The 2500-nt window shown below is 48.2% G+C and overlaps 1 protein-coding gene across 2 annotated transcripts in view; it reads left to right on the top strand.

Annotated features, from left to right (window-relative positions):
- Positions 1 to 2500, top strand: part of LOC142999553 (extended synaptotagmin-2-like) — a 9673-nt gene that overhangs the window by 734 nt on the left and 6439 nt on the right. For both annotated transcript variants that reach the window (XM_076149166.1, XM_076149159.1), the window contains exons 4-5: positions 26 to 115; positions 252 to 347. In XM_076149166.1, the coding sequence (XP_076005281.1) occupies positions 26 to 115; positions 252 to 347 (186 nt within the window). The remainder of the gene's footprint in view (positions 1 to 25; positions 116 to 251; positions 348 to 2500) is intronic.

Below are 2500 nucleotides of genomic sequence, written 5' to 3'. Positions count from 1 at the left end.
CCCGTCCACGTGTTTGTGTTTGCAGTGGTTTGTGCTGGACGAAGTGGCCTCAGGGAAGCTGCATCTCAAACTGGAATGGTTATCTTTGCTCCCCTCACCTGAGAAGCTGGACCAGGTACTGACCACAGACCCACGAGCAACATCACATCATGAGCATCTCCTGTCTCATCTTAACTCATTTTGAAGAACAGAATGTTTTGGTTTCCTTATCTGATTTTGTCCCTCCCTCTTCCCCCCCTCTTCCTCCTCAGGCACTGACGAGCGTCCGAGCTGACCGCGGTCAGGCCAACGACGGTCTGTCCTCCGCTCTGCTCGTGGTTTTCCTGGATTCAGCCAGAAACCTGCCGGTGAGTCGGCGCGATCAAAGCGCTCGGTGTTTAGCAGCAGAAATGGCTGCGGCGACGGTGAAAGGCGTTAAGCTCAGTGGAACGCCACGTTGTGATGTCACAAACTCATCCTTTAGTTTAAGCGGCGAGCCGTCACCACAGACAAGGTGGAGGTCGATGTTTACGAGCTGAGTCAGCTTCCTCTCTTCATTAAAAATGTCCTCTGGCTTCACGGGCGAGAGCGTCCTTGCTCTGCAGGAGACAAAGCTCACAGGAAAGAGATGAGCTGCAGCGCTGCGGTGCCTGACGCCTCTTTGGTGCGGCGGGCTTGAACCTCTTAACCTCTGTCGCCATCACACCTCTGCCTGCCTGTCCTGCTCTTCATCTTAAAGGTGTAACACATGGAACTATCAGCCGCTCTCACGCTTGCACCTTTTACTTTCTTTACTCAGCATTTTTCTTGCTTGATCACATATGGAACTCTAAATCTGCTTTCGCTACACAAGAATCCGTCTCTGCTCGTGCTTACTCCATCCAGCTGATGACAGTCTGGGGATCAAGAAAACATTTAAAGTTCCTCTGTGTTTCATGAAGAAGTAGGTGACACATGATGATGTAATGCTAGGTAAACAGATGAGACCTTCAGACCTCTACGTTTGACCTCGTGCACCACAGTCCTGCTCCTTCCCTCCTCACCGCAACAACACTGGGAACCGGGGCGCCGCTCTCTGTTGGAGAACAGCGCCCTCTCCCTGTTTTGCACTGTAATGCAAGCTGCCACAGTTGTTTACTTTAATACACAGTGATGCTGTCGAATGTTTGCGTGACTTAAACCTGTTATCAAGGAATCATTGAAGTTAAATTCATCCTAAAGTCGTTCACACAACAACAACAACAACAACAACATCTTTAAGATCCTGCAGATCCTTGCTTATCTCTTTTCAGCTTCCTCTTCTTCTTCCTCCTCCTCTCTGCTTCTTCTCTCCTTCCTCCCCCTCTGAAGAGCGTCTTCGAGGGGAACTTGGGCTCTGGATACTTAAAAGAGAGGCGTTCGGCGGGCCTCGTGTTCTGCGAGAACACGGCCTCCCTCTATAGGACCTTATTTGTGAGTTTCCTGCATGCTAGGCTAGTTTAGTGACGTTTTAATGTGCTTACTTGCTTGCATTTGTTTTTTTTTAACAAGGTTTGGAATTGTACGCCTGACATGCATGAATCCCTGCCAGCGTTTGGACTGCACCTCATGCACGGGTTGAATTCCTGACCTTATCCGTTGTTATGGATGTTTGTTTGTGATAAAGTTTGACCCATGGCAAAGCTGAAGGTCATGGCAGGAAATACCACACCTGAGAGTTACAAAATAAAAGTTTTAGAGCGATCGAGAGCAACCTCCTCCTCCTCTCTCTGAAGGAATTACTCTTCGTCATACTCCCAGCGGATCGTTTGTAGGTTGTTTGTCTGTACGGACGTTCTGCCTGTATGAGCTAAGGCTTCTATAATACTTTTAGAACAGATTCATGTTGATCTATTTAAGTATTTAAAGAGTGATGATGTTCCTTTAGGGAGCGAGGGAGGAAGGAGTGTGTTTTGATCAGGCAGGGAGAATTCTGTGTGGATTGCTTTTCCTCCGTCCTCCTCATCTATGGCCGCTGTGTGTGCAGGTCCCATCAGCCTCTGTGGTCGTTCACCCTAAGTGCCACTAGGGGCAGAACGCCGTCGCTACTGTGCACTTTTATCATTTAGATCCCATTTTCATTCAAAACTATTCCGACCCAAACATCACCGGTTTGTCTTGCGTTCCACTGTTGCCGTTCTGTGATCCAGGACCTCAGGATGAAGATGAACCAGTCGCACTCAGTCTGAGTCTTCAACGCTCAGGATTTATACACATTTACTCGTATGAGCTGCATCCTGTGAGTGTGATCAATCCGGCGGCGTACACAAAGAGTATAACACACATTTCCTCAAGTCTGCTATGTTTTCTAGCGACCCAAAGTGATTTTTATACCACTAGGGGGCAGCAGCATATGTCCAGACATGAAGACGACAGGTTTAAGTTCAGCACAGTGATGTTTAAGGTGTAGGGAAGGAAAAGTGTCCACATATGAGGACTCAGGGTCTCGGGAGGTTAAAGATGGATCACACTTACAACATGCAGCAGATTCCAAACTATCACT

Source organism: Genypterus blacodes, unplaced genomic scaffold, assembly GCF_046128005.1.
Source record: "Genypterus blacodes isolate CSIRO-AG114 ecotype Tasmania unplaced genomic scaffold, CSIRO-AGI_Gbla_v1 ptg000005l_1, whole genome shotgun sequence".
Classification (NCBI taxonomy): Eukaryota; Metazoa; Chordata; class Actinopteri; order Ophidiiformes; family Ophidiidae; genus Genypterus; species Genypterus blacodes.
The sequence above is the reverse complement of the archived record's forward strand: the minus strand, read 5'-3'. Positions and strand labels throughout refer to the sequence as shown.